General features: G+C 41.9%; 1 protein-coding gene across 1 annotated transcript in view; it reads left to right on the top strand.

Annotated features, from left to right (window-relative positions):
* The window catches only part of ZNF385A (zinc finger protein 385A), a 61138-nt gene extending 53144 nt beyond the window's left edge, over nucleotides 1-7994 (top strand). Inside the window, exons 6-8 of the mRNA XM_070934440.1 lie at nucleotides 3251-3429; nucleotides 5763-5858; nucleotides 5992-7994. Coding sequence (XP_070790541.1) covers nucleotides 3251-3429; nucleotides 5763-5858; nucleotides 5992-6222 — 506 coding nt within the window. The 3' untranslated portion in view covers nucleotides 6223-7994. The remainder of the gene's footprint in view (nucleotides 1-3250; nucleotides 3430-5762; nucleotides 5859-5991) is intronic.
* The last annotated feature ends 9883 nt before the right edge of the window (nucleotides 7995-17877 follow it).

Raw genomic sequence — 17877 nt, 5'->3', positions numbered from 1 at the left:
TTCTGTTGCTTCAAATCATTTACTGGAAAACCAATTCACTGAGAATTGATGACAAGGGAAAAGAATATTAGAATAAGAGTGGACAATGATCCTAAGCACCCAACAGAATGAGGAATAAAACATGATTAAGATTTCATTTTTATCATAAAATTTGGGGACTACTGCCCTACAGTGTCTCTCCAATATTTTTTAAATAATCATATCATTCCTTTCGATCGTTACTGCCAATGAATAGTCGTTTGGATTTCTGCAGTCCAGGTTTAGTACTCCTAAACAATATTAATTGAATAAATAAATTCATTCTTAAATTATTCAGACCCCTCCTGACCTCAACAACTAGCAAATTTTGTTTAAGGGTAGGCAATGAGCATGCAGGAAAGAATAAACTTCTGTTTTTTAGTGAGATTATACCAGGGGTTGGCAACTATGGCCCCTTTATAACCTGTGAAATTCAACTCCCAAAATATCTGAGCCAGTGAGGCTGGCCCAGGAATTCTGGGACTTGAAGTCCACAGATCATAAAGGAGCTACAATTGCCCACTCCTGCATTATACAATCATAGGAAACTATTTTTCCCTGCAGCTCAGACTAGTTAGCCCTTAATTGTTTGCTGTGATTGGCAGGAACTCTGAGATACATGGCAGAAATCTTTTCCTCCTGCCTGGCCTTTTTAAATAGAAATATCAAGGATAGGAAGTGAGATTTTCTATGTGCAATAATGAGGTTCTTTACTGCGAAGTTACTGGTGCTTTTAAAAGATAGTTTGTGGAGCAGTGAATTACTTGTGTCTCTGTTCCCTCTATAAACTTAGCAGGTGAATAGAGGGACAGGACATGTATGTCTATAGGCACACTGTACAAACACAGAAATCAATATTCTGGGTGCAGAATTTAGCATTTGAAGGATGTCAATACTTAATTGGATGTCCCCAATCCCCCTCCCCCCCAAAAAAACCCACAAGGGTCTCATCTTAGATAAGCAATGAATCTCATAATAGAGGCAAATGAACTTGGGGAAATATTCTTACTTCCAAAGTCCTTACATCCTTACACATAGGGACTGCCACAAAAAAGAGAGGGTCAACCTGTTCTCCAAAGCACCTGAAGGCAGGACAAGAAGCAATGGGTGGAAACTAATCAAGGAGAGAACCAACCTAGAACTAAGGAGAAATTTCCTAACAGTGAGAACAATTAATCAGTGGAATAACTTGCCTGCAGAAGTTGTGGGTGCTCCAATTCTAGAGGTTTTTAAGAAGAGATTGGACAACCATTTGTCTGAAATGATACAAGATTTCCTGCCTAAGCAGGTGGTTGGATTAGAAGATCTCCAAGGCCCCTTTCCAACTCTGTTATTCTGTTAAAGTCATGATCTTTTTGCATACGTACAATATTTTAGAAAGCAATAGTTTCAATTTACAGCATACAGAGGAAAAATGTTTAATGTCCTCCAAGAATCCTTTTTTCTCTATAAATTAACAAAAGCAGACTTTTACTATGGATTGTAACCCCATTTTATTAAGTACATATAAATGACAGAAATTAGCCTTTTGCAAAGCATAATTTGGAATATTGTACCGCTCCTTGCTTATTCTTCCTTTATTTACTTCGTAGAACATACAGTACATTCAGTCCTTGTTTATTTAGAATATCACAGAGGTTAAGTAGCATATGGACTCAAAGTGCAAATTTTTGTATCTTATGTGATAAATACACTTCCTATTTAAGGTCCTTTTCTAGGGCTTAGAGTTTGTTGTTGCTTCTGATTAGAATAAGGTTGAATTAACTCCTATTGTTTTTCTTTTCATTTCCAATGGGAGCCATTTTCTGGCCTTTCAGTTTGGATATTCCAAGTCTGTTTGCTACCTTGAATAAACAGATTCCAGGCAGTGAGGCACTAATAAAACATAAGTCTCTTCTTGCCGTTGAGATTGTAATATTAACCCTCTGTTTTAATATATTAAAGTTTTTCTTGAAATTTCTCATTGCAATCAATGTCTCCATCCTATTATGATCACATTATCCTGTTTGGCATTTGTGTTTTATGTGCCCTATTATTGATACACACTCAAAGCCTATTCAGTGGCATAGTTCAGGCATAGATTTGTTCATCTCAATTTGCCCTTGGTCTTGTCTCCTTCCTAAATTATAACCTAACGCTGAGACAACTGTAGGAAAAGCAACTACCCTGTTTCCCCCAAAATAAGATATCCCCTGATAATAAGCCCAGTCGGGCTTTTTGAGTGCATGGCAATAAGGCCAAGCGCTTATTTCAAAAAAATATAAGACAGGGTCTTATTTTGGGGGAAACACGGTATTGCAGTATGATTTGAGAGACAGTCCTCACTTTTTTTGAGAGGATTTCCAGTTGTGAAGAAGAGGAGGTTTTGCAAAATTAGGGTAGCAATATTTAAACAGAGAGCTAGAATCATACTGTAGGGTTCACCTCTTCATTTTCTCTCTTTTCTTGTAAACCCTTTCATGTTTGTATTTATACATCATTAGGAGCAAGTTAATGTGCAAATATTAGAAGATAATAATACTTATGTTCAAGCTAAGAAAAGCATTGCTTACCAATATGTACCCATGAAACTCTTGCTAAAAACAACCAAAATCGGGAATACTTTTTTCATTCCCAGTCGGCATAGTCCTTGCACCTCTCAGTTAGATAGGAAGAAAACCATTTCTATAGGTCTGCTAAAAAGTGCGTGTGTGTGTGTGTGCAGGCACATGTATATACAAAGAGGCAGTCTGATAAAGTAAAAGCAGTACTTAGATGTATATAAAAAATATAATTGTCATGCAACAATATAAAAAGGGAACTTTAGCCTTTCTATAAAATGTGGTGATTTGATAGCCAAATAAGTTGTAATTTAAAAAAAAGCCATTTATCAGAAGGTAGATTGTTACTACAGGAAGGAAACCTGATTGGTTTTTCTAGTTTAAAGAATCGGTTCTATTTAAAAAAAAAAAAAGTCACAGCCGAAAAGTCTGTATCCTTTCTAAGTTTGTCAACAAGACAGACGGAATTATAGGCTAAATTCCTGTAACTATAGAACTGTAACTCCTAAGATTAAAAAGAAAAAGAACTGTAGTTAAAGTATATGTATTTGTAGAGGGCTAGACTGTCTCTACCAATTTTGCAAACAGCGTTCCCTTGGGAGGAAGCGTACGAGAGAAAGTGCTGCAAGAAATGATTGGGGGACATTTCTCTTGAGCCTTTGTAGTTTCAGTATTGTGTTGTGCTCTCCTAGGTACAAAGCACAAGACTATCCTGGAAGCGCGCAGCGGACTGGGGCCTATCAAAGCGTATCCACGTCTTAGTCCCACAACTGGTGGGGAACCAGGCAACCAAGACCCCAGTGCTCAGGAGAGAACCTTCCACTGTGAAATCTGCAATGTCAAAGTTAACTCGGAGATCCAGCTCAAACAGGTGTGAAATGCAGTCATGACACTTTCTCGGTACATCTTACCAGAAGAGAATTTCCTCTTTCTAAGGAAGAACAGTTGGTGGAACTCAACAGGAATGTTTTAAATTAATAGCAAAACTTCAGCCCTAAAAATGTTTTCTCACTTTTGTGAGAAATTTACAAATTTCTCACAGATTTAAAAAAAAGAACCATGTGAAAGGAGGCAATGTCTCTGAACATAAGTACCCAAAGTATATTTCTCTCCCTACTAAATGCAGTTAGTCCGTGACTTACGATCACAATGGAACCCAAAATTTCCGTTGGTAAGCAAGACAGTTGCTCAGTGAGTTTTGTCCCATTTTACGATCCTTCTTGCCACAGTTGTTAAGTGAATCACTGCAGTTGTTAAGTTAGTAGCACGGTTGTTAAATGAATCTGGCTTCCCCATTGACTTTGCTTGTCACAGAAGTTCACAACAGTTGATCTCACGACCACGGGACACATAACTATGAGCCGGTTGCCAAGCATCCGAATCCTGATCATGGGACCATGGGGGATGCTGCAAAGTGTGGAAAAATGGTCATAAATCACTTTTTTTTTTAGTGCTGTTGTAACTTCGAATGGTCACTAAATAGTAGTAGTAAGTTGAGAACTGCTTACTGTGTAATGATAGTCATCCCTCACATGTCTGGGATTCGGAAGATGGAAGGTTTCATATCAAAGTTCATAGCTTCCAATTTTGACTCTCAAGATCAGGATTTGATTTCGGTAATTGAGTAGGCATTCATTAACTCTAATCATGAGGGTACTATGATGTTCTTGCTCAGGGCCTGCTTATTAAATGTAGATTGACCTAGATTGCTTTTCTATCCATGTGGAAGATGGGAGAATCTCCTGAAATTATCTGATTGAGGCTATGTCTGCACTCATGAGTTAGTCCTCCATAGGGACTATGGGCTGCTATTGGGGGTAGTGGTCCGTAATAAAGTGTGCATGTGCTCTTATGCATTGGCCTCTCTCATAGGTCCATCCTCAAAGAAACCTTAAAACTACACATTTTACCACCAAAAGGATTTCTAATGAACACCTTGGAATCTGAGTTCATGTAAAGATAGGTGAGAAAGACCTTGGGAGATGCTGCATAGGTAATATTAATAATAATAATAATTATTATATTGTCATTGTAGGTATATACACAGTATATCCATACAACAAAATTCACTTAACACCCAAAGACCAGGTCCAACACACATAACAATCCCCAAACACACTCCCACCCACCACAATTCCCCGCCCCTAAACCACCCAAACATCCACACAACAGACCAAGTAATGCTGTCCAACAGCTCACTGATGGTGGCCCTTTAGTTCATTGTTGAGTGCAATTATAGCTCTGGAATAAAAACTATTCAGAAAACGTGTGGTCCGAGTTTTAATTGTTCTGTATCTTCTGCCAGAAGGCAATAGTCCAAAAAGATTGTAAGCAGGATGGGATGAGTCTCTGAGAATGTTATGCAACTTCCTCAAACAGCGAGATTCGAAGATGTTGTCCAGGGCTGGTAGCTGGAGTCCAATGATATTCTGGGCAGTTTTAATGATTCTCTGTAAAGCTTTTCTGTCCGCTACAGAGCTGCTTCCATACCATGCAAGAATGTTGTATGTCAGGACACTCTCAATGGTGCTGCGATAGTTGGACAGAAGTAGATGCTGAGATAGATTTAACTTCCTGAGCATTCTCAGGAAGTACAGCCTCTTCTGTGCCTTCTTCACAAGCATGTTAACATTCACAGTCCATGAGAGGTCCTTTGAGATATAAATGCCCAGAAATTTAAAACTACCAACCCTCTCCACCTCCAGGTAACAGTCAGATAAGAGGCAGCATAGCCCACAGTTGCAGAGTGGGTGGAGTAAAGGGCTAAAAGGGACCCTTCTTAAGTTCTCAGGCTGTAAAAGAGATGGCGAGAGAGTTTAACTTTCATACACGCAAATTAATTTATCTGGCTTCCTGTCTGAGTGGTGCGGTGGCCTAGAGGTGGAGCTCTCACCTCACATTCAGGAGGCTGTGAGTTCGATCCTAGATAGAGGCAGCTATTTCTCTTTCTGGGCATGATGAGAATATAACTCTGCTGAATATAATTCCGCATTGGTGGAACTCCAAACTCCACCCCGCAAGGGATTACGGAGTCATTAAAAGACAATGATGATTATGTTTCCTGTCTTTTCTGTCTGATGATAGTTCATCAGCCTTTTGTACATGGCTGGATTGGCATGGTAAGAGGCAACATTTGGTCAAGGAATCAGGATTTTTTTCTTGCTAATTACCTTGATCTCTCTTTCTTCCTCTTTGGTTTTCTAGCATATTTCCAGCCGGCGGCACCGGGATGGAGTTGCTGGGAAGCCTAATCCTTTGTTGAGTCGGCACAAGAAGCAGCGTGGCATGGCAGAGCTGCCAGTGAGTACATAACGGGCATTTTCCAACATGGGCTGTGGTATTGTTTCTTTAATAGGCCAGAATAGTTGGCACCCCCTTAATCAGATAACCAAACTGAATCTCTCTCTTTTTCTTTCTCTCTTTGTTTCCGCAGGGCTCCCTGGCCTTTTCCAAGGAGCTTCCCAAGTCCCTGGCAGCTGGATTGCTACCAAATCCCCTGGCTGTAGCAGCTGCCTTAGCAGCAGCAGCTTCCACACCCCTGACGCTGCGGCCAGCCCCAACGCCATCCCTGCTGCAGGGCCCACCTCTGACACACCCACTCCTGCGCCCGGCTCCGGGGCCCATCCGAACTGCACATGGACCCATCCTCTTCTCACCATACTGATGCTGCCCTTCCACTCACCTGCCTGCCACAATCCCGGGACTCCTGGCTCCACCAGAACCACACCGCCCTCCCCCCGGCAACTAGCAACCAGTCCCGGCAATCTCACAAGGCGCCCAGGCCCATTGAAGGGAGCATTTTACTCTTCCTCCCCATCCTTTTTCTTTGTGACAGGAAATGGAATTATTTTTCTGAGAAGAGAAAGGGGAGAAGCCCACCCTTCTGCATCCCCGCACATCGGCGCGCCTGCTCTCCACCCTCTCGGGACCCCAGCCAAATCTGCACAAGTGCTGGGCTCCCGCAGGGGGCTGGATGGGGGCGTGCGTCTTGGGGTGTGCCTGTGCGTGCATGTGCGTGTCGGTCTCATCTTCCGAGGTACGAAAGGTTGGGGAGTGGAAGTGCCTCCCCAGGACTCTGTGGCGCGTTGGCAAGGGAGGCAGTTCTGGTACCTCAGGGACTGATCAGCAAGCAATCTCCTTCATCCCAGAGTTAAGGGGGCTGTTGCCCCCCTTACTCATACAAGCCATTGTCCACTTGCACTGAGAAGTGGGGGGAATATATGTGTGTGCGGGACAGAAGACAGGGCCTCCTGAAAGAGTCCCTACTGCAATAATGCTGGCCAGCACCTCCATGTACATATCCCCTAAGGTCCCCCCTGTCAGCACTCCCCCTCCCCCATGCTGGCCCTTCTCCTTACTGCGCTTCCATGAAATGGGGCTCCCCTTGGGCTCCTCACCACGGCACCTCAATAAGAGACTGGCAGAGCAAGTACTGTGCCCCATTTTTCCATGTCCTCCAGTTCCTCTTGCGTTGAGCAGCAGCAACAGACAGACAGATCCAACCCTTGTTCAGTCATGTTTTCCCAATCTGCAGAACTTTCTGTCCTCTGAGCGAAGAAAAACGCGACCCCCATCCGCTGGCCTGGAAATGGCACGTTGGCTAAGAGAGCGAGAGCATCGGGGTTGAGGGGGGGGGGAGCGGCTGGCATCTCCTACTGCCTGTAGACCATCCTTTGGGTTATCTGTGCCGTTGCCATGGTAATGTGACCACTCCCCCTCCTTCCCCTTCCCCTTCCCTTTGCTATTTCTACAGAGTTGGGTCCCCACCTCTCCCCGACTGAACGGGACATTAGCCAAGAGGTCAGGTTGTTCTTTTCCTGGGGATTAAGCAGCCCCAACCTCCAAGCCAGCCCCACCCCACAGCACAAAAATATCCAGATGGTTGTAAATCCCTTGGCGGGCACCCCAGTTGATGCCTCTTGAAGGACGGCCTGTGCCGTAGGGTGTGTACCGTATAAGCGTGGGCACTTGGATTTGGAAGAACAATCAAAGGGTCAGGGTGGGTTCTTTCTCTTGCAAACTTGTACCCGCAGAAACAGACATTGCCATTGGCCGGTTCCCATTTTGTCAAGCGGAAGAAGAAAGGCCCAGCTCAAAACAAAACCCCTGTAGCCTGGGGAAGGAGGGAGGGAGACGTTCTTCCATGTTGTGGCCCTGCTATTCTTCCCTGCCTCTCTCCAAACTGTGACTGAAGTTCTGAGCAATAGAGACACCGGCATGGGAGGGGAACAGGACCCACCTTCCCCCGACTGGCATGACCCACAGGGCAACCCCCTGCCCCCCTCCATCCGCAGATGCCCTCCACTCCTCTGAGTCTGACCCTTGTCCACCGTTTCTCCGACCATGCTAGACTCTCACCCTCTCTTTCTTGCTGACACCAAGGACTGTCTGCTTCGCCCCACATAGCACCTTTTCTCCCTCCCTTCCTTGCTCCTTGATAACAATAAAAGAAATGATAAGGCTCATTTATGCCTGCACTCGGTCTGTCTTCCTGTCTGTCAGGGACTGGGGAAGCCATGATTTCAGGCTGGGATCAATCCTAATAAACTATTATGGACTTCCTTCCTTCCTCCACGCTCAGAGCCCAAAGCCCAGTGGGGAAAGGAGCAGAGGAGCATTCAATACAGGTAATCCACAAATTACAACCATTTGTTTAGTGACCATTCGAAATTTACACCATTGAAAACTGTGACCTGTGGCCATTTTCCACACAACCCTTGCAGCATCCCCATAATCATGTGTTCAACATTCCGATGCTTGGCAACTGGCTCATATTTATGACGGTTGCAGTGTCCCAGGGTCATATGATCAGCTTCTGCGACCTTCTGACAAGCAAAATCAATGAGGAAGCCAGATTCATTTTACAACCCTATTGCTAACTTAACAAGTGCAGTGATTCGCTTCACAACTGTGGCAAGAAAATTCGCAAAATGGGGTAAAACTCACTTAACGACTGTCTCACTCAGCAACAAAAATTTGGGGCTCAATTGCAGTCGCAAGTCGAGGACTACCTATAGCATAAAGCCCTGGGCTTGGTCTGTTGCAATAAATTACTGCCTTTTCTACTTTTCCGGCCCAACAGACAAATCTATTCTGCATTTGTTTTGGGGTGAACTCTTTCTTTAGGGGTACAGCCACAGGCAGGCCCAGTGTGACCCTGAGAATTGTCTCCCTTGGAGAAAGGAGGGGAACATTTTTTTGGGGGGGAAGCTTTCTTCCTTCAGCCTCAGCTCTTATTTGCCAATTTGCAACTCTCCCAGCAAGGAAAATGGGCAACTTATTTAGCTTAGGAAGCTGCCAAATTGGAAACTTGTTGATCTGTTCAGCTGAGCTCCTGCAAAGCTTTTTTGGCTGTTATCGCCAAATCTGAGAACTTCAGGGTAGAAACCAGGACACCATTTTTTTTGGGGGGGGGGCACACAAAAAAATTGAAAATAAGCATTCTCTTGTTAGGCTCATTCCATTCTGAATTATATTAATATTGTCCCTATTCACATCCTGGCATGTGTCAGCAGCAGCCTCGATACTTGAAACATTGCCGTTTTAAGTGGTGCGCTTCACTGATCTGTAACGTGCCTCCATTAAAGCTGTAATGTTGAAATGGCCCCCAGGGAAATTTAATAGATTTCTCGGTGGACATTGAATGCCTCCCGAGGCAAGATAAGGCAAGTTTTGAAGCACTGTGGTGGGAATCTCATTGTACATCCACAGAGTTTAAACCACTGTGACTTGCACATGCCTTCCAAATCTGAGCCAGACCATCACCTGCTTGTTCAGACTCATTTCAGTATTTCTTGTGGTATCAGAGGGTAAGTGAGTCTGCCTCAAAAAAAAAAAAATAGATAAAAGATTTGCCTATGAGGGAGGGAGGGAAGGAAGGAAGGATGGATTAGAGAGGGTCCTGTTTATGTGACTTCGACTTGGCATACAGGGCTGAACAGGGTGGATTTGATTTAAATCGAGTTGATTTAAATCACAATTTTAATCATGATTTAAATCACTAGTAAAAAGGCTTGATTTAAATCAACTTGATTTAAATCATAATTTTTAAAGAGCAACTGTCATCTCTGCTACTCCTTTGACCCACTGTTGACTCACCGATAGTCCCAGTGTTGCAGAATATACAGCCTCATGCTACATAACTAAGCTCCATTTCATGCTGAATAAACTAAATTATTTATGTATCTTAAATAAAAAACTATCTTACGATAGATTTTTAGCCCAAAAGTTTTTTATTAAAATAAATTCGATAAAAATTAAAAAATCCGATTTAAATCAAACAAATCCAATTTAAATTAAAAAAATCTGATTTTTTTTTTTAAAAAAAATCATTGATTTTTATCCACCCTGGGCCTGAATCATTTCTCTGATAAATTCTTGGTCTCCTGTCTGTCCACTATACTACACTGTAATGGCCTCTCTGGCTGCTGCAGTGTCCTTTATTCATGCAGTATGTTGTGCTGACTCCTGCCAGTAGGGGGCAGAAGACCACACTGATTTATGAGGAATCCAATTGCTTTGGAAAGAGATACAGACTGGTATGTCAATTAGCCATGAGTCAGAGTCCTTACGTGTGATCTAGCCATTCATGGTTACAAAGATCTGATGAACTGAAAAATGATCGAGGCCGACTTTGATCCTGAATCAAATGGACGATCTGGGAATAGGATTGCTAACTTGGAAACTGTCCGTGTAGTTTTGAACTCGGAAAGGGCTGGATTGATAGGAAGCCAAAGGGATTCTTGAGGCAGATGGGTAGGATGTATTAGAAACTTTCTGTTGTTGCTTTCCAACATTGAACCTTCATACCATGGGCCCAAAAGTCTCAAGAAGATCAGGTATAAAGATAAACAGGTAGTCCTTGTTTAACAACTGTCTCAGATAATTTCTATTTGCAAATATGATGATAATTTAAAAAAAAAATCATTTCCCAACCAATGCAGCATTTAGGTTAGGGCAAACAATATAAGCCTTCAGTGTGAAACTGATTAAGGTCTGGTCAGTTTCAGGCAGCAGCTGCCAGCCAGGGGAAGGTTCTAATTAACTAATTAATGTCACTGACTTGAGTTTGTTATCTTGCAATTATCCTGTGCCTCAGAGAAAAGCAGCTCAGGTAGAGACAGCTTGCTTAAGCAATCTCTCCACTCTGTAAAGGGGTAAAGAAAGAAGGAAAAACAGGCCAGGCATAGAATACTGTAGAACTTCAATTCAATTCAAACCTTTATTGTCAGAGTACAATATGTGTACTATGAGATTGGCTGAGCCTCCCTTCGTCCACCCCCCCACCCTCCCACACACAATACAACTCACTGTGAAAGACAAAAGAAAAAAAATCCCTATCCCAGTGAATCCTGCTAACAAACGCCCAATGTGAACTTATTGCACACTGTGCCGGCCCCGCAAGTCAATCGTACTATGTTGTTGTAGAGTTATTTTTCATTCAAGAGTCTGACAGCCCATGGATAAAAACTGTTCTTCAGCCTGTTTGTGCGGCTGCCTATGCTTCTATATCTCCTTCCTGATGGAAGGAGAATAAAGAAGTGCTGACCAGGGTGTGAGTCGTCCCTGAGGATTTTCCTCACTCTTCTAAGGCAGCGAGCCCTAGCGATGTCGTCTAGTAGTATCGGGACAGCCCACAATGTTTTGTGCTGTGCTCATCACCCTCTTTAATGTTTTTCTATCTGCGGCTGCCAAGCCGGCATACCGCACCGTAATGCACTGAGTGAGGACACTTTCTATTGTGGAAAATGGTGGTCATCGGTTGTTGTTCCACTTTGTTTTTTCACAAGACTCTAAGGAAGTGGAGTCTCTGTTGGGCCTTTCTGGCCATCTGGGTTGTGTTGATCTTCCAGGTGAGGTCTTCATTGAGATAGACTCCCAGGAATTTAAAGGAGGAAACTCTCTCCACACAGTCCCCCTCGATGTAAAGTGAGGCAGGTTCTTCTCTCTTCCTCCAGAAGTCCAACACCATCTCTTTGGTCTTGCTGATGTTCAGGTGCAGGTTGTTTTCTAAGCACCATGTAGATAGTTTTTGAACCTCCCCACTGTACGCTGTTTCATCTCCACCAAAATAAGACTCAGTACGGTGGTATCATCTGCGAACTTAATAATCACAATGGATTGGTCAGACGATACACAATCGTGTGTACAGTGAGTACAGGTAGGGACTGAGCACACAGCCTTGTGAGGAGCCAGTGCTAAGCTTCAGGGAGGTGGTTATGACAGACCCAACCCTCACTGTTAGTGGCCGGTCTCTCAGAAAGTCTTTGATCCAGTCACAGGTGGAAGAGGGAAAATCCAAGTCAATCAGCTTTCTGAAAAGGATGCTTGGCAGAATGATACTAAAGGCCAAAATTTATCTGAATGAAGTGGCATCAACTAGTGCTCTTCGCAGCATCTCTCTCACTCACATATTCACTTAGCTACTATTTCAACTGAGTCATCAGAATCAATTGGAGTCACTAAAGGAGGATTATCTATAGCTACATAACAAAACTTCTGGTCAATCAAAACAATTGGGAAGATTCCCTGAAAATGGTTGTGCAATTCAGTCGTTACGGAAGTGTCTGGTTCTTAATTCCAAAGGGCTAGAGATGCTGGCATCCACAGGTGGCAAAGTATGCACGGATCATGAAGCACAGGATGTGATTTGGGTCCAATGATACGATTCAGTTTTAAATTACCTTCTTGTGGGATTATGTCATGATGTGCCATTATTTTGATATCACGAGGTGTTATGGGCACCTCTAACCAGTTGGCTGTTAATGTTGCTTGGATGTTTATAAAGTTACATGTGAGATTCTTGATGCCTCAGCACACAAGCAGAAGTCCCCAAAACATGGGAAATCAGTGGAACTCCAAATACTTTTCCAGCAAGGGTGCCAGATGTGAAATTCCTCTAAGTAGTTTTATCATCTCATAGGAAAATTTTAAAAATCAAAAAAGAAATACAAGTAAATTATGAAGATGTAACTAGGTATAATTTTTCCCCCAATGTGGATTTTTAGATTTGTGTTCAAGACAAAACTCCTGTTTATTGTTTTCCAATGTCTCTCCATCCACAATAGTGTATCCGTTGGAGAGAAGCAGCAGGTCTAACAGCCACTCTATATATGAGCTGCCATGTTTGGATTGTGTCCCATTTCCCTGGCAAAAATTAGGGATATCATACCTGGGTTGCCAAAATCCAAATGACGATGAAATGAAAACATGTTTTCTGTAGGTTTTTTTCTGCCATCTAGTACCATTGGGCTTTTTGAAAGCCAAGTAGGGTAGCCATAGTGATGGGACATGTCTAAAGCCTGCTGTCATTAAAAATCATGATACTATAAACATTGTTTTCCTTTAAAATATATTAATTCAGCATTGTATCCTCAGCTTGCTAACATTTCCCAATAAGGAGGAGTGTCTGTGAGTTCATTATGTACGAAAATAAACTGACTAGACTAAAGTATCTTTGATACAGTACCAGTTAATCCTGGCCATTTTTTGTCCCCTCCCATATGCCCACCAGGTAAAATTATTTATTTTATATTTGTTTATGTTTCCTATTTCTTAACTGCCCGTCGCTTAAAGAGATGATCTTCCTGCTGAGAATTTTGGGCAAGTTACCCCATAAACATAACATCTTCTCTCTCTTCCCAAAACCACTGCCTACAATTTCCTTGTCAGAATTCTGAGCTGACTGGCCAAAAATGCTTTTAAAAGTTGCCAAGTTATAACTCTAGGCAGTACTCCTGGACACCTGCCTGTGTAGAGTTAAATTACACACACACACTCATATACACCCTTTGTTTATTTTCCAAGTCACTAGCCTAGCCTGGCACTGATGCTGATCATGGCAGCTACCCCTCAGCTTTACAATACACTGGAGCACAAAGGAACTAATTTAATTCTCTTTTTCCAAATATCTCAGCCAATTCAGAGAGGCAGCCCTCAGGCTTTTCACCCAAGTTACATTTGTTTTATTTTATTTATCTACTCAGGTTCCTATACCACTTCGATCTATATTACAAAATGTTTGCTTTATTTGTTCAGAGTCCTCTTCAACTCTTTTCTGGAAATTTTTAAACAATCTGGTTCCAAAACTACATTTCTGAATTAGGCAGAGGTCCATGTCATTGCTTTATTGTGGAATATTTCAACTTTCTTTTCTCTGACATCACTTTTGAATATGCTATGGTCCTGGCACGGATGTTAATTACATACATTTAACATGAAGCTTCAGTTGGCTGTAAGCTCTCACAGATGTCTACATGTAGTAAAATAAGACACCAGTGCAATGTCATGGATGCACATGGTATAGTCACCCTATACATGCAGCTTATACATATTTTTAAAAAATGATTCAAGCTGCTTTGGAACATGGGAATGCCAGCAGAGCAATTTTTAGGTCAATCATTTTTAGGCTTCTGCACAAAGCCAAAAGCAGATTCAGTGGTTTTAAGGAGTCTTTTGAAAGATGTGGCTGTTTTAATGACTTGTTGCCATAAACCAGCTGTTCTAAAGAATTGTTCAGCTGTCCCTCCCTTGTGTTTTGAAGCTCCTCTTATAATGTGTATGTGGGCAAAATCTATGGGAAGTGTTTGGAAAAGAGACTGCTTTAAGTCTCATTGACTAAATAATAAGACAAAAATGATACCATGCACATACCAAGTATATTCCCTTATATTCTTCTTCATATAAAGCCACATGGTTTTCTGAAACTGGTGACAAAGATTTTGTGAGCAGAAATTATGTAATGATGTTGTTGCAGTTATATGCATGGAATAATAGAGTAGGCCATATAATGTGAACATTATGGTGATTTGATAAATGGATTCATAAATAGAATGGAAAAGTCACTTGTTATCGCTATGGGTAGAAGGACAATATGGTGGTCAGGATGACAAGGCAGACAACACTTTGGCTGATGATTTTATTTCTGTCATCATGAAGTGGATTTATTAAATGGACTCACTAGTGACACTCCAACAACAACATGTAAAAACATTACTTTTGTGTCTATTGGGCTTCTAAAGTCATTTTCAAAACTTTTTGCCTCATGAAACACATTCTTTGTTTCCTATTGATGTCACTTTTGCTTGTCCATTATAGACCACTGATGTAGGGATTGTGCATATTACAGTTACATAGGAATCCAGTGACATCATCGAGAATTACATTTTAACAAAACAGTATGAGAGGCTGGGGTCAGGAGCAGAAAAAAACTTGAGTTGGTGGCCAGGGTTGCCTGCTATTTTCCCTCAGAATCATCCCTCAAATATATAATACTGTCGTTCATTTCTGAACAATGGACTCATTTTTTCTTCTTCTCAAGGATGTCAAAAGTTTAGGAAATTGAGACAAGCCTTAATGCTTTCTATTTCTGTCTATATTAGCTGAAAGCCTGAAAGTCGCTTTACTAGAGGCAAAATGGAATTGCCACCAGGAACTCTTCAAATTATTTATCTCTACCCACAGATTAGGAAATGGTGTGTAGGCATTTCCATGTAAAAGATAGACCTTTCATCTGACATAACTTGAAGTACACCCTCATTATAAAGGAAAGGTAACTCAAGAGCAATAATTGCCTTTTTGGCAGCTCCATGGAACAAATCAGATGGCTGTGGAACTACACAATGTTTCTTGAGATCTTAGCTGCTCAGGGTATATTTTTTCAGCTGGAGAAAACAGACAATACCTGATCGGTATAAAACAACTTCCTACATTTAGGGTTTAAATCAGGGATGGCATTGAAGAGCCCAATCAAGCCTAAAGATTACATAACCTGTACCCCAAATCTGGCAGGTTGGACAGCGTAATAAAGAATTTAGGGGAGGGGGAGAATTCTTTCCTTCATAGCACCTTGTGTTCCTACCAAGGCTACATCTTTCCAAAACAGTGGGAACCTAGACCTTTCACATGGCAATCTCAACACCAAAAAGAAAAGCACTGTGGCTCACTTGCATTCCAGCGAGAGTCTGGGGCCGTCTGGTCATAAACCCAACCAATTCTTCAGTCATTCTTGTATTGAAGATTGGGGTTCTGTCAAACAAGTTCTCCCATTGTTCATCTCCCATTGAGTGGGATTGCATGGCCTTGTCAGCTCTCTAAATGATAATTTGATCTATTCTTTCTGGCCCCGGGTCATAGCAGTGCTTGCAGGGAAAATATCCTCCCCAATTCATCTTTACGTGGTTTAATATTTGGTACCTAAACCAGAATCCAGCACGTTCGAGTATCCATGCAGCTTTACCTTAAAAAAGCAAGTTTTATAACTTTTGAGAAGCATTCCGTGTTATACTATAGCAGGTGTATTTCTAATCTTCTAAGATTAGAGAAGATGCTCTAACACAGGAGTGTCAAACTCAAGGCCCGTGGCTGCATCACGCCTGTGGGGTGCTTAGATCTGGCCCGCAAGACCCCCCTGGAGACAGCGGAAGACTGGCTTGTGGTGCCTCTGCCAGTAAAAATGGAGCTCAGAGGGCTGCACATGGCCCTCCCGAGCTCTGTTTTCACTGGCAGAGTATTGCATGAGACTGTTGCAGCTGGAAATGGAGCTCGGAAGCCCATTTTTGCTGGCAGAGCACTCGCGCCACCACAAGCGCCCCTGACACAGTGCTGAAATCCAAATTTTTTTACTACCAGTTTTGTGGGCATAGCTTGGTGGGCATGGCTTGGTGGGCATGGCAGAGGAAGGATACTGCAAATCTCCATTCCCACTCCACTCCAGGGGAAGGATACTGCAAAATCCTCATTCCCACCCCACTCTGGGGCCAGCCAGAGGTGGTATTTGCCGGTTCTCCAAACTACTCAAAATTTCTGCTACCAGTTCTCCAGAACCTGTCAGAACCTGCTGGATTTCACCCCTGCCCTGACATGAGTGACATTGAGTTGGACACTCCCACCCTGGCCATGCCCATCCTGGCTTCTCTAGGTCAAACACAACCCTGATGTGGCCCTCAATGAAATTGAGTTTGACAGCTCTGTTCTAACACAATCTAAAGGAATTCCATCAGCTGGACAGAAATATATCTATTTCTTTATCATAGTTTACCATCCAATATATCCATCTCTGTTCTTTTAAAGGCCTGGATTAATTGTTTCATTATTGTCTGAGCTGGAAAGATTTTCCAATGATACTGCCAAAACAATTAACATAGCAACCCCAATCTCTTACAACAAAATATATATCTGCCCTTTAAATAAATCATCTTTTGCTAGATCATTTAAGACCATACCATTTGCAGTACAATTTGTTCCTGATGCCACTCCCTGCCAGTGCCCTCCAGCTGGAGGGCCAATATAACTTTAGGTGGAAATTCAAGTTGCCATGTTGCCAGGAGCATTTTTCTGCTTTTCAAACTATGTATACATAGTAGCTTTGGTCAAAGGTTACATCATCTCAACACATGCTGGCCTTTTGGGGAAGTGAATGCCTCAGGTAAGTCTTCCTGGGTATAGAAGCAATTCCATAATTCCATCAAGGGTTTGTTCAGCACTCTGACTTATTCCTCTCTTAAGAAGCAAAGTCAGAAGTCATTGCTTATTATTGGTTGCTAATTCTGCTTGCTTCAAGAATACCACACCTGGTCTTATGTGAATCACCAACCCATCAACGAAGCCATTCAAGTTGGTTCAACCACGCCTGTTGATTGGAGAAGCAGATTACAACCACTCAGGAGAAGACAGCAGGACTTTGTCGATCCCCTGGGAATCAAGAATGCTTTGCATTTCTAGTTTATGATTGCAGGCAAACCTCGATATTTAATTTTGCAAGTGTCACTTACGTAGCAATGTTCTAAATCTAAATTATGCTGAGCTTCTCATAAAGATGAATTGCCATTCAGAAAGACACACAATAAAAGCTGAATAACGTATGCATTTCCTCCTAAAATGCTCTGACATATATCATGCTTAGACCTCAGTGCCAAATAAGTTTATAAGAATTTTCCATCATTTTATATGTCTGAAACCATCTTATATAGTTTCTTGTATATCTTGATTTCCTTTTTCCCATTTAACAAATAGCTTTTCATACTGCAGTAAACTTCTCCATTGAATAACAACTACTGATTTCCCAACATCTATACCATGATTCAAAATTATCCTGAATAAATACTTATCTTTCACTTATTTCTATATTTTTCCCAGGCTTTAAATATATCAGTGTTATTAACTGTTGCCTAAAATTTAGGAAATACATAATGCTTCACACATATCCCCTGTAAAGAAATAGATACCAAAGTTAAAATCTGCTTTATTCAAAAACATTCATAAACTGAACCAATTTATAGAAAGATCGGAAAAGACAGGACCACTTTTTAAAATACACATT

The sequence above is a fragment of the Pituophis catenifer genome, unplaced genomic scaffold, assembly GCF_029215685.1.
Source record: "Pituophis catenifer annectens isolate HBS135680 unplaced genomic scaffold, rPitCat1.0.hap2 SCAF_2, whole genome shotgun sequence".
Taxonomy (NCBI): Eukaryota; Metazoa; Chordata; class Lepidosauria; order Squamata; family Colubridae; genus Pituophis; species Pituophis catenifer.
This window is presented reverse-complemented; position numbering and strand designations above follow the sequence as displayed.